Consider the following 22,733-nt stretch of genomic DNA (forward strand, 5'->3'; position numbering starts at 1 on the left):
TTCTTTCCTTTAAATTCCAGGAAGAGTTACATTCACTGTTACTGAACACTCCCTGTTCAAACCTGTTTCTCTACATACCAGTAGAATCTCAACTGCAGTGCAGTCAAATGTTGACACAGAATTATATTGTATACTGATTTGAGTGTGCTGTGTATTTTTTCCTTCTTGACAAGCCCACACTGCTTCAGTAATGTTGGGATCCAGGCTCTGGATTGGCATTGGCAGTGTGTTTGGGTTTGTTGTCGTGATGAAAAAAGTTCTTACTAATCAGATTCTTTCAAGATGGTATTGCATGGTGAATCAAAACTTGACTTTTCTGCACTCATAATTTCATCAGTTTTGTCAAGAGCCCCAACACCACTGGCTGAAATGCAGCTCTAAACTCAACACTGGTTCATCCCTTGAGTTAGTTTTTTTTTTTTCAATGCTTGAATGATTCATAAATCAAATTAATAAACAACAAAATCATTCCTCTGAAAATGGCCAGGCACGAGGACTAGATTTAAAATGAGTGAAAAAGCAGCCAAAGAAAAACTTTGAAACACCTTCAGAAAACCCAGAGAAATATTGCTCAAGACCACTTCAAAAATTACAAGAAATTCCAGCTCCTTAGAAGAAAAATATAAAGAAATGAGGTGGTGACTCAAGACTTTTGCACAGTATTGTATATTCTCTGCTCCAAGCAACATCTACCCAAAGGTTTTGTCACATTTGTTCTGCTTTCAGGAAAGTCTGTTTTTCATTCTTATCTTTTGCTTACAAAATAATATGAATGAATTATTATTTATTATTAAATAATAAATTATGAATTTAATTTTTCTTTAACTGAAATTTTACTTGGCAAGCATCATTTTAGTTTTAAAAAATTGGAAAAGCTTTTTTTCTATTTTAGATTTTGTATTAATAATTAGAATCTATAAAGTCACTTGAAACCAATGCTGCTAAAATCATTACAGTGAAGAAGAAAGTGAAACCAAATACTGGTGTCTGAAAAAAATGCTCAACCAGTTCAGTTACTCCGTAATTATGTTGTAACTGTCTGTACTGTTCTGTACAGTACACACCAGTAGAGACATGTAGATGCTCTGGAAGAAGGTATAAATTTATGGCATGAAGGGATAAGAATGTAGAGTCTCACAAACATTTTTTTAGAGCTTGTTTTGTTACAGGACATTTATGACCTATATGTATGTAGTAATAATGGGTGATTGGGGAGAACTTCAAGCGAAAATAAATAACAGTTAGTGTTAGACAATCAGGTAGTTGTTCTTTTACTACCAGTGGGTACAACATTGATGAGGTCTCCCAAAGGAGGATTAAAAACAAGAAAAGGACAATCCAACTGCACTCACACCAGGCCACTTAATAATGGAATGGTGAATAATGTTGATGTGGTCCAGAATTCCAATCCACAGTGTAGCCAGGGACCTTTCTGTGGGGAGTTTCCATGTTCTCCCTGTGTCTGTGTGGGTTCTCTCAAGGCACCCCGGCTATATCTAGCACTTTTTTGCTGATGATTTCTCTGCACTAGTTGTTCCCATATGGGCACTTTTTAAGATCGCAACCATAAATATCAAATTTGATAATCTTATGTGCTTTATCAACAGCCAAGAATGTCTAACTTTCAATTAAGAAATCGTATTCTGTCTGAGTTCTTGTGGTTTAAGGTGACTGGACTTCTTCATGTTTTTTGAAGACATTTCATCTTTCATCAAAGAGGCTTCTTCAGTTCTAAAACCACAAGATAAAGAGTCCCAGGCATTTAAAATGTAGCGGAAAAGGGGGGCTTTGGGAAATGGTCACTGACACACTATTAATCATGTGCATCATCACATGAACAAATGTGTGAAAAAAGGCACAGGTCACTACCACCAGGGGTTTTGTGTGGTATGATTTCCCCTGGTGACAATAACCCACTCCTTTTTTCACACCTCAGCTCATGTGATAACACATATGATTAATAGCGGGTCATTGACCATCACCACAAAACCTTCTGAAACCCTAAGCTAATGCCGTAACCTGGCATGCCCTCCCCTAAAAATGTAACTACATATCTTGCCATTGCAGCCCTAAATGACTGTGAGTGGCACATTCAGTACCGTTCTTCCTCCTTTATGTTTCTGCCTCCTTCTTCAAATCAGCTGGAGGTGAACATGAAGAGAGAAACTCCACAGCCAAGTAAGTGTTTTGGCAACAAAACTGCAGAGCAATGCAGAAACACTAAGCACAAGTACAAATACTGATAACAGCATCGGCCACTTGCACAGCCAACATAGTGGACTCTGCATAGATTCAACACAGAAGGATAAATGAAACTTTAATCTTCCCCTTTAAAACATTCCGGCATGCAATGCTGTTGAATAGATGATCCAGTTTCAGTTTTGCCTTTTTTAAGGCTTTCTGTCACCACAGCAAATCAATTAAGGATAATACAGGAGCAATATGCCAGTGCTTAAAAGGAGGAAACATTAGCCCGTGCAACAGTGTTGACTTCACTTTGATCACGTTACAGCTAATAATAAGAGCCAGTTTCACTACTGTATGAGTTTCAGTCCCACCCCCACATGTGATATAAATAATCGTGTGTGTGTGTGTGTGTGTGTGTGTGTGTGTGTGTGTGTGTGTGTGTGTGTGTGTGTGTGTGTGTGAGAGAGAGAGACCAGTTTTCACACACCGGCGGCAGCAACTTGACAAGTGGGCAGTAAGAATTCAAAAATCTGCAGTAAACAGCGGCAGCTAGGAACCAAAATTACTTGATGAGGAATCTGCCAAAAAAAGTTATCTTAAAATAACACAGCAGATAACTGGAAGTTAGTACAGTAAACTTATAATAACCCACAAATGTAAGTGTACAAGGTTACAGTCATTATGTAATTTTGTAGCTAACCAGTAACACTGCCATTGACCAGCTCATGTCATGTGCACCAAATAACAAAAGTCATGTAATGAAACTTCCAGCAGTAATATATACACAAATGGGTGACTAATTAAAGCAAAAGCCAAAATAAAGTGGATCAATAGGGAGATAGGCCAATTCTTAAGTGGCTGCACATTGTTGCCTTTCTTCTGCTTATCTACTTCAGGGTCACAACAGGGAATTGGAGCCTATCCCAGCTGTCATGGAGCAAGAGGCAGGGTACACCTGTTGCAGCCCAGACTGCAAATAACCTAACCTGTGCATGTTTTTGGACTGGGGGAGGAAGTTAGAGAACCCAGGGAAAATGTCAATTCAAAATATCTCATAGCTGTTTGGTTGGGGTGAGCTATGATTAGCATTATTTTTGTGAAAGCATTCAGTGACTCCTCATGCTCTGTGGAGGGGGACACCACCATCCTGAAAGAGACGTCTCTCATTAGTATAAAAATATATGATCACCAGGTAAGTTAAAGAAATCTGCAGTCACACTTCTTCTAAAAAGGACCAGGTGGAACCAAACAATGCCCTACACATCAAAACAGTCATTACATCCCCTCGCTGCTGGTCACCCATCTGTACAACCATGTATACGTTTTTCCACATCAGCCATTTTCTCTGTAGTTTACAGTTTTTAAGTCATTTTTCTCCTGATTAATAGGACTGAAAACAATATAAAATTGTTTGGGAACTTGTTTTGTTTTAATAAATGATCATGTGCACATTGTATGAGTTTAAGAGCCTTTATAAAACTGTCATTATTTTATCCATCACTATCCGTATTCAATTCATGTAGTTATTTTCCTCATTTTTTTAAATTCAAGCGTTTTCTGCCTGCAGTCAACTGGCAAAGCTCACATGTCCCTCCTCAATCTTTCAGCCAGGTGAAAGCAGCAAAGCTGTCAAGCAAAGAAAAGGAGTAAACAAAATCTTCAGTCACAGATCAGAACACGGGCCCAAGAAAAACAAGGAACTGGGACACATTAATCACACTTTCAGGTCTCACTTTTGTTTTTTCCCGAAGCAAAGCACAGAAAAAAAAAAAAAAAACTGACTGACACCTTCAGAGAAATTAACCCTGACATGCGTGGTAAGCCCAATTAAAATGCGAAGTCAAACGATTTAAACTCCGAACCAATTTTTAATAACTGTCACGGGGGGGGGGTTAAACAGCCAGCGCCCCCAGTCAAACATAACGCATTTATTTTGGTTAAATATTATCAGAGGATCGTAGCAGGAGCTGAATGAAGACACAGAGGGCGTGTACAGAGGGGCAAAAAGACTCTTTTGCTCCACAAAATGCAAGAGCACGCGAACCCTTCCACAGACAGAAAAGAGTTGTAGTCTCGCCTGAGTGTTTGCCCACATAAACCCAGTTGGATTACTCACTCCGTTTGTTCATGACAACACTGCACCAATGTAAAGTAGCTCCGAAACCTTGGCCTGAGGCCCGTCTGAATTTTAAGTGACCAGTTTCCCCACTTGTGCGTCCCTGCACATCTCCCTCCTTTTTTCCCTCTCTCCCGTTGCTCTCCGGGACTCGGTTGCTCTGGAGGACATTCACCTATCAAGGGCCTCCTTTGGCTCCTGAGGCCCAGGGACGATATTTCTTATTTCCCGACTTCCAGGACAATCCCGCCCACTGTCACCTTGTACCTCTGTATATAAATAGGCAAAGGACCCGATGATAAGAAGTCGGTGTCAAGACGAGCATGACCATGCAGTGTAAAGTCCTCGCCTGTGTTGTCCTCCTGACTCTCATAAAGCACGGTGAGTATTGTGTCGCTGCACTCACAGGCTGGTTACAGAGGCTGCACTGATTTCGCTCTGGCTATGAGCAGAGGGTAGCGGTCTGCCTCAGGTGGACTTTGCGTCAATCAGTTCAGGGGTTTACTGGATGGGGTAAAAGGACAGTTGGTACATGTTGCACACATTCAGTCACTGTTAGTGTCACCTGACTTTGATGTTCTTAATTTCTGATTTTAATCACTGTGCATATCAAGACAGAATAATCTGGCAATGCATAAAGTTTTTTTTCTGTATTCTGCTGGGCCAGGGTGACCAGCGCTGCTGCAGTTTGATGTTTGATTGATTTTAATGAGGTGAAACGACACAGTATTAATAGAAAAAAAAAAAAGGTGTCACAGTTGGATTTCTTGAAAATATGCTGCTGCAGTGACAGTGAAGCTTAATGATGAAGACTTCTGTCCTCTATGTGAACCCTGAGGACTAAAAGTTTCCATATGCACTATTGCCCAAGGTTTATGGTCCAAGTAGTAGGAGAGAAAAAAGCTGCAAAAAAAGAAGAAGAAAAAAATGAACAGTCCATCAACATTTATTTCTTCCCAGTTTGTATTCGGCCCAAATGACCTGGACTCTGTGACTTCAGTGAGTATGAGTGTGTGTCTGTTTGAAGCACGGCTTGAAATACAACTTCTTCCTCTTTGGTGCATCAGTATGATGTTTGCTAATGCTTTTGTGGCTTTTGCCCTTCATTCTTTGGCTTCCCCGCTAACTTTCTTTTATCGGCCTATCTAACACTTAACAGTTAAGAAATTTTTCTATTTGCTTTGTGTTATACCTGCCAACAAGGGTTTATTGTACTAGTTACTAATTAAGCCGACTGGATTGCCAGACCCGTTTTAAAGGTCTTATATTTACACTGATGTAAGAAGTCAACAAACTGCTCAGTCTTGGATATTTGCTTTTGTGGTTTGTTGCTTTATAATGGCATTTATTGTGTAATTAAATCACACACATTAAAAAGACTTTTGGTCAGTTTTGATATCTGTAAATTGTGAGTTCATGTCCTGTTTAATTTAATTTTGAATTTTGAATTAAAAAAAACACTGAAATGTTTGGCAGGAAAGAGTCTCAGGATTATCTAACTGATTCAGCACTCAGTTAGAAGACACCATTTTCACACGTAAGAGGAAGATTGTGATATTCTTTCTAAAGAAGTAGTTTCACAAATGTTGCACAAGTTTTAAAAGAGTTACAAATGACCAAATAACTCAAGTCATGACACCTCTTTAAGAAGCACACTGGAAACATTTATTGTGTATTTTTTTTTTTTTTTTACCACCCTTTGTTTTGTAAAATCTTTTTGTTGAACTGCACATCCACTAAATAACCACATCAACAAGGTGCATTTCATTTTACAAGTGCTCATGTGTTGCGGTAAGGGGCATTGATGAGTTTATTTTCTCTCCAATTCTTTTCTGCTTTTAGTGTCTTCGAGTGACATTCAGGCCAGTCCAAATACAAACGCAACCCTCCCCTGCAATGTGCTGCTCTCTGCCACAGAGAACAATACAGTCCAGTCTGGAATCACCGTCAGATGGGTAATAAATGGCTCTGAAATCGCCTCATTTGGAAAAGGATCAAGGCAAATAAAAGAAGGCTTCAGCTGGGATACCGCTGACTTCATCAATGGGGACTTTTCACTGGTCATCCTGAAAGCCAGTTTTGACCTGCAGGGGGTCTATGAATGCACCGCCAGTTACAATGTCACTGTTCTGCACTCCAGTAACATTACATTTAGCATCCTCGGTGTGTCTTGGTTCTGTTCTTGTGGTTTCATTTATAGTCTGATTATTCGTCTGAATCTAAAACACAGCTAAATTCAATTTTTTTTTCCCTCTCGCCCCCCCTTCAGCCTCTCCCACTCTCTCAGTTCCTCAGCAGTGGGTGGTGTTGGAAACAAACACCCAGCTCAAATGCCATGCAGATGGTTTCTACCCTCCTCCTGTCTCTTTTTCGTGGACTAGAGCCGGACACGTGATTCAGCCTCCCTACCAGGTTGAAGGTGAACTGACCCCAGATGGGTACTACAGGGCTGTGGGTAACCTAACCTTCTACCCTTCCCGTGAGGACCAGAATGCGACCTTTGGCTGCAAAGTGTTGCACAATGGCAGCTATCAAGAGCTGGATTTCCAACTCAATGTCACCCGTGAGTCATACAAAGACACTGTTTCCATAGTAGTGGCCTCAGTGACTCATGACTTGTAAAAGTATTTCTATTTTTGTAGCCTGTGATAGTGTTGTTTCTGTTGTTTGAATCCTTTAATCTGATTAAGCGCATCACAAAGCCAAAAGCTTTTTTAAAAATACTTCTTTGCCTGTGCTCAGATCCCTCCACTGTTAGACTTTCGGTCCTGCCGACCGCCTCCAAAAACGTTCCTCTCACTCTTTACTGTGACGTGGAGAGTTTCTACCCCGAGGAAGTGTCTGTGTCCTGGTTTCAAAATGGCACGGTACTCCCTGACACACCTGTCACTAAGCAGAACCCACATGGGACCTACAGAACCAGACGCTATTATACTTTGAGCCCCGAGCAGAGGGCGCAACGTGGGAAGGTGGAGTGTGCTGTAAACCAGCCCGGTTTAGTGAATCCTATCAGTAGCTCAGCATACCTGGATAAACTGGATCCTCAGGGTATGACCTTGTGTTGACTGTTCACAAGATCATAATGATGTACAGCAAAATGGCATGATTTTAAATGTAAAAACAAACTGGCTGCCTAAACAGCATCACTCAAATAGTTTTCCTATCAGCAGTTCTTATTTGAATGATCTGATGTATTTCTATCCCTGCTTCCTGTTAGATGAGGCGCCAGTGTTGAATAACTCGGCCAAAGCAGCCGTGGCCATGATGTGCATTTCTGTAGTGCTCGTCTTCCTGCTTTGCTTCGGTTTTTCTTGGAGGAGAAGAGATGGTGAGTCAGAGTCTCCCATGCAGCAGAGGCAGATGTTTGATATTCAAGCAGATAAAGGACAGTCCCATTCTGTGCCATATCACTGAAGAGGAGGAACTAAGTTTGTACAAAAACATGCCCTTCCCTTTGTAGAGAGGCTTTTCAGAGGCATGAAAAAAGGAAGTTTTTTTTCTCCAAAAAAAAAATACACATATTTACATAAAATATTACAAATAAAATCCAGAAAAAGTTTGTGAAACAGAATAATCTCATGACCCCTCACATTTGTCATTGGATCCCATGCAGTTTCCAAGAAACCATCATCTTTGTTGTGAAACTCAAAGCATTAAAATACACTGGTGCCCTTGCATTTTGATCTTCATCGAAAGAGCTCCACTACCGTTCAGGGTCACATTACTCATGAGTATAGATTTACAGATAATAAATTTAGAGACATATTTGTATGCATATGTAATAAACTGAATGCCACCTGAACTCTGCTTCTTTTTTATACCTCTGTGTGACCCCCACTCAGAGAAACAGAAGTCCCTCAGTGTGTCGGGGATCATCCTCCCTCCCCGTGTGACAGTAGGTCAAAAGGGCAGGGTGTCACTGAGCATTGAAGGCAGGAGGGTGGACCAAGTGCAGACTGCATGGTTCCTCAATGACACCCTTATCGTTGACACCTCACTCACTGGTAGGTTGCCACATATTCTGCTTTTTTAAGTCTCACTGTGTGCTGCCCCGTATTGTCCCATCAGTTCCACGTATTGTTTTGGCAAAGGAGTTAAGTTGCACATATTTAAAGTACAAGAGCATCAAACTTTAAAGCTATTTTTGGGAATGGAAATTGGCTGTTTGAGAAATAAAATGCATTGAATTAAAATCAGGATGTCACACACACTTGATTTGTCTTGCAACAGCCCTTTAATGTCCTTTTTTTTTTTTTTCTCTTTAACATGTTGATTCTAACAATTTACAACCTTACACTCACAGGAACTTCCAAAGCTAACTTTAACTGCCTCTGTAACCCCCTAATCACCATCCATCTACCCTATGGTCTAACTCTCACTTCCCCAGTGTCAGAGAAAAGTCCTCTGCTGCCCTCCAGAGGTGAAATGGGCTACTACAGGCTGCACACTCAGGGGCCGCTGCACTCATCCAAAACCGGCACTCAGCAGCTGATCTCCTCGCTCACCTTCATCCCCCAGATTTCTGTCCACAAGGGCGCTGTGTTTAAATGTCAGGTGTCCTACATAGGCAAGGACAAGATTGTGGAGGAGAAGGTGTCGGAGAAGTTTACTATTCTGTGTAAGAGAACTTTTTTCTCTCTCTATTCACTTTATTTTTCACAATTTCTGCAACAGAATCGCTTATATGTTTTGTCACTCAGCTCCTCCAGAGGTGTCAGAGATACAGCTGGAAGAAACCAAAAATGATTCAGGTAATTCAAGCAGGTTATTCTTTTATATTTAAAATAAACCTTTTTGCAAGAGCCCACATTGATGACATTTCTGTCTTCTAGATGTCATCAGCCTGACAGTCCAAGCATCACATTTCCATCCAGACATCATCACTTTCCGCTGGTTCTGCCAGGGCGGTGAGCTCAGCCCCGTGGCATCCCAGGCGTCGTCCTCACCTCGGCCAAATTCTGAGGGATTCTTTTCAGCCTACAGCCAGTGTAAACTTCCCCGTGCTGAACTGGAGAAGGGAGCCACTAAAGTGTGGGTCAGTGTCCACCACATTGCCCTGAAGCAGCCAATCACCCGGGAGACGAGAGGTAAGGATGAGGGATGAAATATTAAATTGGAATACTGTCGCACATCGGTGTGCAGAAATAGACATTTAAAAACTCCCCATGGACGCACACAGGCTGCAGGTCAGACTTCCTTCTGCTGAAGCTGACGATCAGAGATGAGCCCCACCACGGTGGTGTCGTTGGCATACTTAATGACGGTATTGTCTAGATGGGTGCCGAAACAATCGTGTACAGTACAGGGCTTAGCACACATCCTTGTGGGGAGCTGGTATTAAGGCTCAGGGCTGTGCACAGTCAGAAAGAGTCTCCAGCAGCAGGTGGAAAGGAAGTCCAGTATCTGTAAGGTTTACTGTCAGTCTGTTCAGGATGTTTTTATAGTAAGGTTAAAAATTGAAAAGTCACAGATTAATTGTTGATTTTTATCCCGAACAGGATTCATCAGGAGACCATGCGTGTCTGAAATTGACAGCTCCACCATTACCCAGGATCAAACGCTGGGATGTGAAATCACAGATTTCTACCCTCCAAACATTTCAGTGACTTGGCTGAAATTTAGGGAGGGAGAGCAGGATGACAGAGAGGAGGAGGTGATAGACGGAGGAGAGATATGGGGCCCCATACAGACTCACCCCAGACTCTACAGGGCAACAGCCACTCTGAAGAAAAGGGCAACAAATCAGGACAAAAAAGATAAAAGTGCAGGGATTATTTGCAGAGTGGAGCACTGTTCCCTACAGGAGCCTATTGAGAAACACTGGAAAAGTGCTGACATCGGTATGAGTGGCTGCAGTCACTTTTATCGGCTTTTTAAATTGCATGATTAAAGTCTTGGACTTTCCAACAATAACTGTCTGTAATCATTTCCCTCAGTCACTCCATCCATTCCTCCATCCGTCTCAGTCTGTTGGAGCAGCGAAGGCGTTGGCGTGTTCTCCCTACTGTTGAAGGGAGGTCACCCTAAGGCCAAATTACTGTGGTCAGCAGGAGGACCAACTCTCTTGCCACTGGTGTCCAGTGAGACAGAAGAGATAGGAGATGATCAGCAGAGAGAACTGAAAAGTGTGTGCGCTCTGGAGATGTCCACAAGCCAGTCAACTCAGACAAATGAACCCCTGAAGAGAAGAACAAATGGACATGCAATAAGTAACTGTCAAAATATATATATATATATATATATATATATATATATATATATATATATATAATATATACTGAAAAGTGTTTACAGAGGTCAAGTCAGAGAGCCATTTTGCCACAGACTTCTATAGGATTGTAAGTCTTTTTGCAATGATATGTTGCCATCTGGTGGCCATCAGATAGAAATTAGGTTTAAGTCTCATTTTTCCAACCCAGAAAGCTACATTTCTGTTTCATGCTGTGGATCTACTAGTCTAAGAGTGGTGGAATGTTCTCTTCTTAAAAAGAAAACACTTGGATGAATTGTAGTGTTTAATATATGCAAATCTCTTTTGTTGTCTTTTGTTGCATTCAAATATCCACTTTAATTTTTCAAGAAGGTGGAATACTCCTTTGATTCAATGCTTTAGGACGGCTGCAGGAGATCAGCTCATATGCTGTACAGCTCTGTGAGAGTATTGATGGTGCTTTCATTTTTTTTTTTCACTACTTTGCAGAAACAAAAGCAGCAGTCACAGACCCCGACACCGAAGGAATAGAATACATCGATGAAAACGTGGACGGGGAGAATGACAACAAACACAGGGACGAGGAATTGACGCCGCACGTGGACGAGGACGGCGGAAGAGAAAGGGAGCACGACCCGAGAGCGCTGCACATCAACAAGGTCAACTTGAACAAGGGTCCCAAAGAAAACGAGAGAGCGCGTTTGAGAGTCTGCGTGGAGGTCACACACCCTGCTCTCAGGCTTCCCATTTACCGAACATGGACAGGTAATCACTGTAAATATTTTACTCCTCTTCCTCTTGAGGCAACTTCAATAAGGCCATAAAAATTGCTTATTGAGTAAAGGATCACTGTTATTTTGTTACACTGGAAGAGACTATCAGCTGACTGGAAGTTTGCTCATGTTTTGTTCTTTTGCTCTTTCAGAGCCCAATGAGGAGAATTCATCGACTGCATAAAGTCCTGCGCCAGTGCTTTCTTATTTTGTGTCTCTCTTATAATGTATCTAATATTTATCGCTTTAAGAAATATGAAATGGTAGTGATGTTTTAGGATATCCAACAGTTTGTGATGTGATCATGCATTTATTTATATTCTTAGTCATTCTTACTCTGTCATCTTCCTTTTTTTTAATTTTCTTCCAACCTCATTTCTTTTCACAAATATTCTTTTTTTTTTTGACCAATAATATTACAATAATAATCTTTTGTGGATTTGTTTTAATCTGCATTGGGAAATCAAAGCTCAATACTTTATTCTTTGAATGCTATTATGATAATGAGTTATTAGAAAAGGTTACTACAGTAAGTCTTATGTGCACAGGAGACACCTGTTATGGGTCAACCGACATATCAGAAATAACTTCTTGTTTTAAAAAAATGCACTTCTGTTTTTCTTTTTGTGTTGGGTTTTTTTTTTTTCTTCCTCTCCACTTTGACCACAGGAGCATCACTTCGCCGTGCTGTGAAGAAAAGCTGCTGTGTGGTTGAACTGAGTAAATAAGGTTTTCTTAGTTCTTCAGTTTGCAACTTCTGCCTTTCAGTTTATAGAGCAGCTACTTCTGCTGTGTGCGCGTTAACAACAGCACACAGTTGTTGCAAAGCACAGTTTCAGTTCTTTGGTTGTTAAAATAGTAATTTAACAACTTACTGGCCTTCAGTCATATTACTTCCACTTCTGTCTCATGTACTTATATGACCAATAAACATGTACAGCTGCTTACCTACCATGAGCATTTTGTGTGCTATATGATATTATTAGAAAACAGAGCTTTAAAATTAGACCTAAAAGTATTCAAAATTTTATTCCGCTATATCATATTTGATTTGACCCCACGACCCTGAACAGGATAAGCAGAAGAGGATGGATGGATGGATGGATGGATGGATGGATGGATGGATGGATGGATGGATGGATGGATGGATGGATGGATGGATGGAAACATTCACTGAGAGGCATGTGCTTACTAATGGAACTCGAAGGTGAGTCATATCTAATGAGTCAATAGCATCACTGGAAAGTCACCAACACTGGAAACGCCTGATGCAGTCCAGAGCAGAAAAAAATGGCTGCAGTGGTTTGACTAGCTCCACCTTCACACCCCCAGATTTTTTTTCCTTCATTTTTAAACATGCAGCCATCGGCTGATTCAAGTCACGTCATCTGGAGCTATTTATGAGACTTTGAGCAGCTCACTTTGTGGCCATAGAAGGCTTTGTATAATTTCCTCATATATGCAGCAGCACTCATCAGCAACTGGCCGGTGGAGGCACAAGCAGAAGAGTAATAAAGAAACTAACTCAGAAATGTGTTATTGCTCATGCATCTGCTTTTTCTTTTTTTTACTTGTAAAAATAGCATTGTCTTGGTTTATGAGTCTCTTGGTGTCTCTGATTTAATCAATAAGCCCTTGAAAGTTCCTCTATGTTTCATTTCTTTGATATATGTGTGCAAGCAATAAAGATGTGCTGATTTATCTAGTGGGCTCAATCATTTAGTCAGTTGTCGCGTCGCTCCTGTGTTTCCCGTCGCTCTCACCTCTGCGCTGTTTGCGCCTCGGTCTCCATCACAAAGTTTCACCCACATTTCTGTGGCCGTCCTTATTCACATCCGCAAACTGTGCGCAAACTGTGCAACACGTCGACTTGTGTTAATGTGTTAATCGGTCTCTTCCTCATTATCATACCCCGGACATATGTGAGTAGGGGGAAGTGAACAGCCACTAACAGCTGACGCGTTCAATCCTGGATGCGCTTGGATGCAACTTTCTTTTGACTGTTTGGTTCCAAAGACCGTTTAGAAAGATCCAAAGTGGACGCGGTGCTTTGGTTATACAAACTTTAAAATAGCGAAAACGTGAAGTCAGCTGGTCAGAGAGTGACCGAGGAGGAAGATGGACCCCGAAAATAATTTGTCCCGGGTGGAGAGGTCTTTGTGGACAGTCTGGGTGAGAAGCCGCATCATTTTAATCCAAACTTGTAATGAAAGGAATGATTTTGTTTTAAAGTTTAAGTTTGTGAAATGTAGATGTAATGACTCTCTTCCTGTGTGTCAGTGGGCCTCTCTCTCACTCCCACACATCCGCCTACGATATATGTCCGTCTCTGCCTACCCCCTCCCTTCTGGGGCAGAGAGAGAGAGAGGGAGGGAGAGAGAGGATGTCTGTGAATCAATGTCATTCAAGCACGCTGTAGGCAAGGAAATCTTTTCAATGTTTATTTGAATCTGGCTGCAAGAATATTTATTTCCTGATTAATCATTCCTCGAAGTTATCCTGAAAATAAGAAGCCTAACTGAGAGAAAAAAAAAAAAAAACGCAGTCACAGTCATCTCTTGTCCTACAAGCCAAATTTTCCATGTGTTGGAACAACTTCTCTAATTTAACTCCGGAAGACGTGCGTGCAGGCTGCTGCATGCTGACTGAGAGAATGCATCATTACAGATTACAGCATATATTTTGGAACTGATTATTGTGCAGGTTATCGATTGGAGTCTGTCCGCATTTCTTTCTGGAAATTGATCTGTGCATTGTGTGTTTTCCTTGCTGCTACAGCATTAATGAGAATCCTTGCAAAGTGTCCTGGGAATTGCTTGAGATTGTTATTACGCAGCAGAAAGTGTGACAAACAGGAAACGCAGAGGTACCCGTGGCTGTATTTCACTGACCGGGTTTTAATTTCAGAGTCCTGCTGTTATTGGAGACCAGCTCACTTCTGCTTACACTCCTCTGACTGAAGCTTCTCGACTGAAAATTAGGGATGATCGATCTTTTTCAGCTTCGCCCCCCAAACTTTTCCTATGTTAGGATGTCCCCCCGTGGTTGCCTGTTTTTAAAACACATCTTAAAACTAATTTTTACTCCTCTGAGTGGTGTTTTCTTACCTTGTATCTATTACTGTCTTTTTATGGTTTAATTGTCTTACTGTGTGGTGCTTAGGCTGCTTTGTACAACACTTTCCCAAACTCTGTTTTTTTGTTTGTTTGTTTGCTTGTTTTTATAAATAAAATTAGATTGGCCTTGAGTGGATGTTTAATTATTTCATATTTCTTGTAGTGATGAACCCACATCAACCAATTGTCCCCATTCCCATCCACCACACTTTTTTTTTCTTTGTTTGGGTTTCACAGCTGCTTTTGAGCCACTCTCGCTGCTCACATCAACCTGGTTTTCAGTCGTGGCTGTTAGGTTCAGAAAAAAAAAAGGGGGGGGGGGGGGGGGGGGGGGGGGGGGGGGGCAAAAACACAGTTTAGCAGCCTGGCAGCTGGGCTAAATTTCCATTGTGACATTCAGTAATGTTCATTGAATATAAACAGATTCAGAAGTTTTAAATGTGGTTTATTTTATTCTACCTGGGGCGCTGCTATAGCTCACCTGTTGAGCAGGTGACACATATTCTGAGGGCTGGAGTCTGCATGTCTGCATGTCATTCCCCCTCATTCTCCCTCTTCCCTGCCTATTCTCTGCACTGTCATATCCAATACAGGCTAAAATGCCCACAAATAAATCTGGAAAAATTAAATGTTGTTCTACCTGCTCGACAATAAACAGCACTGACTGCTCGCTGGTTAACTCGCTGTGTAACTTAGCAGCTGAACAGACAAATATGGAGAAGTTGGAGAAGAAACAGCTCAACAAAAGTAAATATTAAACTTGCTTTTATCAAGAAAGTATAAGATCAAATAAATTCTTTCTCCTTATCCACTAAATGTAATGCATTTACCATGCTCTATTCATAAAATCTTTGAATGGAAGTGTAACTTATAATTAATGAAGTCATGATCCTATGGAAGCTGGGATAGGCTCCAGCTTCCATAGAATCGTTCCATGGATGGATGATTCTATGGAAGCCGGTCAGGTTCTTCGCGTGCATAGCTTCGTGTTTTCTGCATGGGAGCATTGTGGTGCTGAAGCAGGAAACGACCTTCCCTGAAGTTGCAGCAAAGCTGGACAGACACCATTGTGTAAATGCCCTTGAACCCTGTAGCACTAAGGTTCTTTAAATGCAACTTTTGCATTTTTTTTTCCAAGACCAAATAATTGTTGTTTGCATAGTATACAAATTGGCTGAAATAACTGAAAACAAATTGTCAGGAGAATTTCCTAAGATTAATGACCAAGAGAAGGTTATAAGGGCACCGTATTAGAATTTGCAAATCCGGAGCAGTCACAACACACTCTACAAGGAGAGGTGCGAGGAGTGCCCTCGAGTGCTTCTGCTCATCAGCTTTTAGACAGTTTACATGTCATATTCATTTCAGGGCATAAAGGGAAGTGTTTCCTTTCTGGTACTTTCCACACATGCTGATCGTTAGCACGTTTCTCTGTAAGCTATATCAAAACATTTCATACATGATATCATTATTCTTAGTAACTTGAGCCTCGGTGTATGTGTGCTCAAATCAGTAACTCGTCTGTCAAATTCAAATCAACTTCCTTTTACCTGTGTACATGTCCACAAAAATACTTTCTAGCAACTGCTGTCTTCTCAATATACTAGTCAGAAGCAGACTACATGTTTTCTTTCTTAGTACTGAATGATTACTGTAACAATGGTTATACTGTAGTATGATTAACTGTAAAAGATTAAACATGTGATTAACTATAAAGATTAGGCATATGATTAACATAAAACATTAATACTTCAGTTAAATTTTCCTATCACGAATCATTGGACAAAAACAAATATATTGAAATTGTTGTAATTTGAAGAATTTAGCTGATGCTGCAAAATAAGGTGTTCTAAATTTTTTTTTTTCTTTCTCAGTGCTATATAACAGAAGCTGTAAGCAGATTCATCAGGCCACAGCCCGCTGACATTGTCAACAATGACCCAAACTCCAATCAGGAATCTGCAGCTGACATTAAGCACCCTCACTCAGGCTCTACAGATGGTGACACTTGCAGTGAGGGTGTCGATGAGGAGCAGCCTGCTGCTAGATCCTCTCTGCTGAGCTCATCTCGGCCAGTTGTCACATGGGAACCTTGCAGCACAGACTTAGGGTCTGATGAAGAAAGCATGCGGCACAACATCAATCCAAGAAAAGGCAATGAGAGCAAAGAGGATGGTGAAAGCATTAGAGATGAACAGCACGTCCAGACAGAAAATGATCATTCTAATGATTTGAGAGCAAAAGAAGACAAACAAGAGACGATGGATATGGAAAATGCAGGACTTGCAACTCCTGAGGATGAAGAATATGAACGTGTGGATACTGGGCCACAAAATCTTACAGAGGTTGCATTAAGTCAAGAGAGAACTGAAGAGAGAACTGAAGAAGAACAAGAAGCAGAAAATACTGAGGAAAACGTGTGCACAATTACAAATTTAAGGCCAGAAGAGGAGGATCACAGACATGAGGGAGAGGCAGAGCTACAGAAGAATGATGCAGTTACACTGGATGATCATCCAAGAGAAGATGAAACTATCAAAGAAAATGAAGAAGATAATAAAACACATCATGAAGAGGAACAAGATTTGGAAGCAGAAAATACTGAGGTAAACGTGTGCAGAATTACAAGTTTAAGTCCAGAAGACGATGATCACAGACATGAAGGAGATGCAGAGGCACAAACGAAGGATGCAGTGACACTGGATGATCATCCAAGAGAGGATGAAACTATCAAAGAAACCAAAGAAAAAGAAGAAGATGATCAAATGCAACACGAAGAGGAACAAGATTTGGAAGCAGAAAGCACTGAGATAAAAGTGTGCATGACTACATATATGAGTCCAGTACTGGGTGTTCACATGCAAGAAATAGAAGCAGAGGCAGAGAAAAACAACGCAGTGACGCTGGATGATCATCCAAGAGAGGATGAAACTATCAAAGAAACCAAAGAAAAGGAAGAAGATGATCAAATGCAACACGAAGAGGAACAAGATTTGGAAGCAGAAAGCACTGAGATAAAAGTGTGCATGACTACATATATGAGTCCAGTACTGGGTGTTCACATGCAAGAAATAGAAGCAGAGGCAGAGAAAAACAACGCAGTGACGCTGGATGATCATCCAAGAGAGGATGAAACTATCAAAGAAACCAAAGAAAAGGAAGAAGATGATCAAATGCAACATGAAGAGGAACAAGATTTGGAAGCAGAAGATACTGAGGCAAAAGTGTGCAGAATTACAATTTTAAGTGCAGAAGATGATTACATGAAGGAAACAGAGTCAGAGGTACAGCAGAAGGATGCAATGAAACTAGATGAACATCCAGGAAAGGGTGAAATGATCAAACAAACCCAATTAAAGGAAGAAGGTGATCAAATGCAGCATGAAGAAGAACAAGACTTAGAAGCAGAAACTACCAAGGCAGCAGAGGAAGATAATAAAACACATCATGAAGATAAACAAGATTTGGAAGCAAAAAATACTGAGGTAAACGTATGCAGAATTACAAGTTTATGTCCAGAAGACGATGATCACAGACATGAAGGAGATGCAGAGGCACAAACGAAGGATGCAGTGACACTGGATGATCATCCAAGAGAGGATGAAACTATCAAAGAAACCAAAGAAAAGGAAGAAGATGATCAAATGCAACATGAAGAGGAACAAGATTTGGAAGCAGAAAGCACTGAGATAAAAGTGTGCACGACTACATATATGAGTCCAGTACTGGGTGTTCACATGCAAGAAATAGAAGCAGAGGCAGAGAAAAACAATGCAGTGACACTGGATGATCATCCAAGAGAAGATGAAACTATCAAAGAAAATGAAGAAGATGATAAAACTCACCATGAAGAGGAACAAGATTTGGAAGCAGAAGATACTGAGGCAAAAGTGTGCAGAATTACAAGTTTAAGTGCAGAAGATGATGATCACATGCAGAAAACAGAGTCAGAGGTACAGCAGAATGATGCAGTGACACTGGATGAACATCCAACAGAAGATAAAGTTATCAAAGAAACCCCATTAAACAAAGAAGATGATCAAATGCAGCATGAAGAGGAACAAAATTTTGAAACAGAAAACACTGAGGTAAACATGTGCAGAATTACAAGTTTAGGTCCAGAAGAAGAGGATCACAGACATGAAGGAGGCACAGAGGCACAAAAGAAGGATGCAGTGACACTGGATGATCACCCAAGAGAGGATGAAACTATAAAAGAAACCAAAGAAAAGGAAGAAGATGATCAAATGCAGCATGAAGAAGAACAAGATTTGGAAGCAGAAAGCACTGAGATAAAAGTGTGCATGACTACAGATATAAATCCAGTAATGGACGTTCACATGCAAGAAATAGAAGCAGAGGCAGAGAAAAACAACACAGTGACACTGGATGATCATCCAAGAGAAGATGAAACTATTAAAGAAAATGAAAAAGATGATAAAACACACCATGAAGAGGAACAAGATTTGGAAGCAGAAAACACAGAGACAGCAGAGGAAGATAATAAAACACATCATGAAGATAAACAAGATCTGGAAGCAGAAAATACTGAGGCGAAAGTGTGCAGAATTACAAGTTTAAGTTCAGAAGACGATGATCACATACATGAAGGAGACGCAGAGGCACAAATGAAGGATGCAGTGACACTGGATGATGATCCAAGAGAGGATGAAACTATCAAAGAAACCAAAGAGAAGGAAGAAGATGATCAAATGCAGCATCAAGAAGAACAAGATTTGCAAGCAGAAATCTGTGATGCTATATTACAGCTGGCCTCTGAAAATGTAAAGAAGTCTGATGAGATAACAAATCAAGCTCTCTTTGGAGAACTGCCAGATGCATCAGTGGATAAGCCAGTTCTTGTCAGACAATATCCTGTGATGGCTCCCAGAAGTGAAAATGAGGAAGGTGTGAAAGACAAGGCGAGTGAGACAGAGCAGCATGTTGCTATTGAGAAAGAAAATATTGGTGAGGCTGCAGCCAACAAGACAATAGAAGACAAGAACATCAGAACAGTAGCAGAAGGAAGTGAAGGCGAAAATCTTTTAACTGATATTGATGCATGCAGTGAAGAAGCTGCACAGGAGAGCATAGCACAGCTGCACACAGCTGAATTTGCAGATAAAGAAAAAAAAGACATGAGGGTCCAAGCAGTGCAAACCAAAACAGGACAGGCTGGTGTGACAATAGCAGATATTTTAGTAGATGAGAGACTTGTTGATCAAGATCAAGAAAAAGAGTTGAGTATCTCTAAAGAAACGTACACCGAAGAATGTTCCACGGAAGTTATACATTCAAGGGCCTCAGTTACAGTAAAGCCTGAAAGCGAGACTGTGCAGGAAACAAGCGAGGAATTTAAAAATATCCCCCTGGAAATAAGTGAAGGCCAGTTCACCATGCCGCAGGAACTAAATACTCCAACATGTGAGGAAATTCAAGAGGAAGTTTCCAAATATAACAATGAGCTTTGGGGGGTAGATGAAAATACAACACAAAGGTTCCTGGAAGCAGGAGATTGTGAGGAAATCCCAGCAACTCAATTACCAGAAGAGGTGGAGAGCGGAGACTGGGAGAGCCTTCAAAACACTGGCTGCAGCACCGGAGCTGACTATTTGCTGCTGAAGGAGTCCATGGAAGAGAAACAAGAAAGCAAAGAAGAGACTGAGACTAGCTTTGATTTGGTTGGGGAGGAGAACAGTGAAATACTGGACCTTGCACGAGAAGCAGAGAAAACACTTGTTGAAGGATCATTTCAAGAATTGGAACACTTACTTGGCAAAGAAGAAGGACATTTACTGGCAGGTTCAATGAAGACAGAGTTAACTGAAGCACATGTTGGTTTAGCAGACGAGACTGAGAGGAGATCAGAAGGGCTGCATGATGGCACTACAGGATCATTCTTTGCAAAAGAAGCCAACGCTACAGGAGGCGACTGTGAAGAAGCTGTTGCAGCAACAGAAGTGGTCAGATTTGTCATTCAGGAATCGGTACAGGCCATAAATTTGGTGGAAAGCATCAGCGGACCGTCAAGTTTACAAGAGGACGTGAGTGAGTCTGGGTTCATGAGACACTCAGTTGAGACTGAGCCTAAATCAGTTGATGATAGCACTGTGGAAATGCAAGATAAAGCAATCAAAAGAGAAGAAGTGGATCATGGAGATGAGGAGGAGGAGGAGGAAGCAGACAATGGAATTCAGAGCACAAAAGAAATGGAAAATTTACATCCACAGGTAACAGAAACTGCAGGCGAGCTCATCGCAGAAGAGAGCCCTTTGAATGCAGAATCTGAATTATCTCAAGACTCTGAGCCACAGGAGATCAAAAATCAATCGCCAGACAGAGCATGTGAGATAAGTGAGACACAGATAATAGAAACTGAAACAGCTGATGAGTCCAGACCTGTGATGTCATCAGAGGTAAAAAGCAGCTCAACCAGTGGACATCAAGATGTGATTGATGAAGAAATCCTTGACTTGTGGATAGAGACGGCAATGTCAGAGGACACTGATGACATTAAACAAGATGAGCCTGAGCCAGGACAACTATTGGATGCCGAAACAGACACATTAAATGAGGAGCGAGGTGACCTTTCATTACAGAAGGAGTTGCTAGCAAAGTCCATTTCTGGAGAATCTGAAGTGGTAAGTGACACAGAAATGTCTTCATCAACTGTGGAGTCCGGATTCCTGGGACAGTCTCTCAGTGACTCGGGCACTCAGAGCAGTGAGGCTCAGCCACTGAAATCAACAAGCACTGGCTCACTTCACTGGATCCACGACATGGTGGCTAATATGTCAGCAGACATCCCTGGAGTTGCTGCATGGCCCCAACCTCAGTCTGAAATTCAGGACGTGCTGATGGAGGAATCAGCTGAGCCAGAGAAGGAATCGATCACAGATACACTAGTTCAATTGCCAGAAGGGAGACATCTAGATCAGGAATCTCAAGAAAAAGCAGGTGAAGAAATAGTTGAAAGAGTGGAGACTGAAAGTGGGTCACAGAAAGCGTATGAGGATGTTGGAGAAGCAGTGACGAAAGTAGAAGATGAAGAGGAGTGCCTTGATTCTTTAGATGAACTCAAACCCACTGAGTCAGAACAGCCTGAAAGTGATTCACAAGGTGAATCCCGGGCCAAGTCTGAGAAGAACACATTGAACTTGTCCTCACTGGATGGACCGCGGCCTGGACAGTCTGAGGATCTTGCTGAATCATCATTACCTGGGCTAAACAAAGCTGAGGTAGCTGAAGAACCAACAGTAAAGTCTGAGGATAAGAATGAGGTATTGTTTCTATTTGACGTTCAAAATATTGCATTAAATCATGATTAAAATTGAATGGTATTCATAACAGACTGTTTTTGCCATTTCAGGTGGATGCACCTGGGCTGGATTTCGCCATGCAAAGGTCACGAATTGCTGTTAAAAATCCTCGTGTTAGGCCACCCAAAAACCCCCGCTCGCTGCTTCATATGCCCTCAGCGGAGCCCACACCCCCACCGTCTTCACGTTTGCCAGTCAAAGTCCCTGGAGGTGTGCCTTTAGGAGGCATGGGTATTGGAATAAAACTCCCTGGTGAGTCACTCACAATATACAGAAATCCAAACTCTTGAGTATTAAAAGCCACTTATTTTTCACAATTTGCAAATAATATCACGGTTTGAATTTCAGGGCTCGGTGCTGGCCTTCCTGTTTTAAAAAAGAGACAACCAGCAGTGAGAGAAGAAAATACTCAGGAAACAGTGTCACAGGTACAATTAATAATGTTTAAATACCTGTTTTCTCTCATGTTAAGATATGTATAGATATACATATGATTAATTATGCTGCAAAAATGACAGGAACCCGAAACAAAGCCAGAAGAGAGGAGCGAAGCTCCCCAACAGGATGAGACACCAAAGAAGCCTAAATGGATGCCACCAAAACACCCTGGGTAAAAATAGCAAAAGAAAAAAAAAAAGTCACCACAGATCACCAGAAAAGAGATGTTCTGCATTCTGACTTTTAAAAAATTATTATTGTTTCATTTTCTTATGTCTCCCCAGATTTGGAAATCCCCTTATGGCAGAGCTAAAGACCAAACTGAAGAAAACCCCAAAGGAGTGAGGAGATCAGTGACTGTGTGTGAATATCTGGATGTAATATACTAATGGCTTTATATTTGTGTGTTGTGAAAATGTTCTTTATGTCTTTGATGTAATGTGTATAATAAAGATTAACTGAAAAAAAAATAGTGTTTTCTTATATTGAAACAATGTTAATGCCCTTAATCTCTGTTTAAAAAAACAATGAAACACAATTTCCCCTTGCATGAGCAGTTTACGAAAACATTAA

General features: G+C 41.1%; 1 protein-coding gene across 1 annotated transcript; it reads left to right on the forward strand.

The window, feature by feature from the left end:
- Positions 1-4,358: 4,358 nt before the first annotated feature.
- LOC115798401 (centromere-associated protein E) lies at positions 4,359-22,616 on the forward strand. The gene is given in 20 exon segments (XM_075074450.1): positions 4,359-4,684; positions 6,146-6,466; positions 6,573-6,866; positions 7,046-7,351; positions 7,521-7,631; positions 8,146-8,307; positions 8,691-8,921; positions 9,004-9,054; positions 9,136-9,390; positions 9,802-10,143; positions 10,240-10,512; positions 11,004-11,279; positions 13,375-13,401; positions 13,404-13,459; positions 16,278-18,491; positions 18,636-21,683; positions 21,773-21,974; positions 22,071-22,150; positions 22,241-22,332; positions 22,445-22,616. Coding segments are annotated over 20 exon segments (8,460 nt in total). The 5' UTR covers positions 4,359-4,626; the 3' UTR covers positions 22,506-22,616.
- Positions 22,617-22,733: the final 117 nt, after the last annotated feature.

This window comes from Archocentrus centrarchus, chromosome 19 (genome assembly GCF_007364275.1).
Source record: "Archocentrus centrarchus isolate MPI-CPG fArcCen1 chromosome 19, fArcCen1, whole genome shotgun sequence".
Classification (NCBI taxonomy): domain Eukaryota; kingdom Metazoa; phylum Chordata; class Actinopteri; order Cichliformes; family Cichlidae; genus Archocentrus; species Archocentrus centrarchus.